This window comes from Alligator sinensis, unplaced genomic scaffold (genome assembly GCF_000455745.1).
Source record: "Alligator sinensis unplaced genomic scaffold, ASM45574v1 scaffold337_1, whole genome shotgun sequence".
Taxonomy (NCBI): Eukaryota; Metazoa; Chordata; order Crocodylia; family Alligatoridae; genus Alligator; species Alligator sinensis.
Genome location: NW_005841927.1, coordinates 2226916 through 2229096, shown reverse-complemented (window position 1 = coordinate 2229096; position 2181 = coordinate 2226916). Strand labels below are relative to the sequence as shown.

General features: G+C 37.0%; 1 protein-coding gene and 1 long non-coding RNA gene across 2 annotated transcripts in view; one reads left to right on the top strand and one right to left on the bottom strand.

Annotated features, from left to right (window-relative positions):
- The window catches only part of MYOM3 (myomesin 3), a 43616-nt gene that overhangs the window by 8151 nt on the left and 33284 nt on the right, over positions 1–2181 (bottom strand). Inside the window, exons 28-30 of the mRNA XM_014517824.2 lie at positions 1919–1986; positions 1518–1628; positions 769–856 (exon numbers count right to left, since the gene is read on the bottom strand). Coding sequence (XP_014373310.1) covers positions 769–856; positions 1518–1628; positions 1919–1986 — 267 coding nt within the window. The remainder of the gene's footprint in view (positions 1–768; positions 857–1517; positions 1629–1918; positions 1987–2181) is intronic.
- Positions 1–2181, top strand: part of LOC112549541 — a 36695-nt gene that overhangs the window by 22193 nt on the left and 12321 nt on the right. The window lies entirely within an intron of this gene.

Genomic DNA, 2181 nt, shown 5'->3' with positions numbered 1-2181 from the left:
CTGCTGAGAGAGAACTGGGAACACCTTTGAGTTTCACTCCTGTTCCTTGCTGTATGAGAAGCTTTATAACATGGTCATAGTCTGAATAATAACTATGAACATGATATTACGAGAGCAGGGATTCTGTACTTACTCGTTATCTGAATTCTAGAACAAATCTGTAGTACTACAAATGAAAGTAGGAATTTACAAATCCAGTGTCACCATTTATAAAGATTCTGCACTCAGAATTCAGCTGATATATTTCTCGGGGATGTAAAATGGAAAGCAGAGCCAATTTGCTTGTCTGTTGTTTTGGAGGATTGGCAATGCTAGCGGGAGTAGAAACTTGAGTTTGTCAGTTAATAAATTAAATATGACATAGATGCATATAGGATGTAAACGTGTTCTGATCTAAAGCTGGTTGAAGACTCCTATTGATGTCACTGGACTTTTAACAGGTTCATGGTGAAAAGAAAGAGGTTGTTTGTACTCAGTCCATTTTTGGACCCTAATGCCATCTTAAATGCTTCTTATCCTTGAAATTTACAGCACACAGCAATATATTTTAACAGTGCTTCCATTTTCCAGGTAAGGGAAAAAGAAGAAAATCCAGACTTTGCTAGTGATCTTTTTATGCAGACTGTGTCTCCTTGAGAAACACAAAAAAGCTACTAAAACAGCACATGCAATAAAAAAAAAAAGATAGTATATTTTAAAATCCACACCAAAGCCTGGTCACAAATAAAAGTGTGTAAAGTATTGCCTACTAGTGTAAAATTATCCTACTTTCTTTAGTGAGATTAAGGTCGGTAGCATCTTCTCCTCGGTCATCAGAAACAACTGCTCTGTATATTCCCTCATCCGCTTTGGTAATCTAGCAAAATATTTAAAAAATTGAAAAAGTTAGAATTAAGTGCCAATGAAATAGTCCTCTGTAAGCTTTTCCTATATAACTTTGTCCATACACATCTATCCCAACCTGAGATATCCTTGCTGTTCCTGTTGTGGATCTCACCTTAGCAGAGATTCCACTCACATGGTCTGTCTCGTGGTTTTGATATGGGAAGTTTGTTTAAAATTAACATGAAAAACTGAGAACAAACCTAGCACTGCAGAAAGGAAAGTCTAGTTCCTTAAGTCACTTCACCGCTTAGTCCTCTTTATTCATCTGCTAATGCTTCTTGGGGCAAGGATCTATAGATTTGCAGGCCAAAAGTGATTACTAGATCATTGGTCTAACATCATGTGTACACAGATCATCATATTTCTTTCAGTTACTTTGGTACTAAACCCAACAACTTGTGTTTGACTATATCATATCTTCCAGAAAGGGATACAATCTTGATACGAAGACTTGGAGAAGACAGCACATTTTGTAGTTTCAATTTTTGGCTTTAACTTTGAGACATTAGTTCTTGTTCCTTTCTGTCTTCTATATTTGTACACTGCTTTGCACATTGTGTGTGCTGCCCAAAACAAATAGCATATTTAAGTGATATCCCTTAAAAGGTCCTGAGTTGCACTGTTTTCTTTACCTTTTTAATCCAAAGAACTCCAGTCCCAGTCTCTGGGTCAAACTGACCACCTGATCGTGATTTTTTATTGAAGAACCATTCAAAGCTGGTGTCCTTTCTCAAGTTTGCTGCCTGTTTGAAATAAAAGTTTATAAATCAGAATATTGATTTATCTGAATGCCAAGATATCTTTTTTTTATATCAGCTTTCCTAAGGGGTTGCCCCTCTACTTGGTGAAGCTTCTTTCCTTGTTTTTAGAACTGTTAAGATTCCTGGCCAGGATGTTCTGTCGTTTGCCTTTCATCTATAAGCATCTATCCATTTGTTGGATTGGATGTTACTTAGGCCTCTTCAGGTATACAGTGGGAGTATTTATAGATGGATGAACCTGTATGCAGCATCACCTGTATGTCACTACATACCTTGCAAGTAAGTAGCACTTCACAGTCCTCAGTAACCTTCCATTGCAAATTCTCTATAAAATGAGGTCCTACAAGAGAACAAAGTCTTGCTATTCATTCTTGTAACTTGGATTTTCGTGTAAGACATGATCATGGCGCCACCTCATGGTAAGCTACAACGAGTGGCTTCTAAAAATGACAGGCACCGATCAAACTGCAGAAGGCACTGCTACATATTCTATAGTTTCTTTATTTCCTGAGACTGACATTTGTTTTCTTAAAAT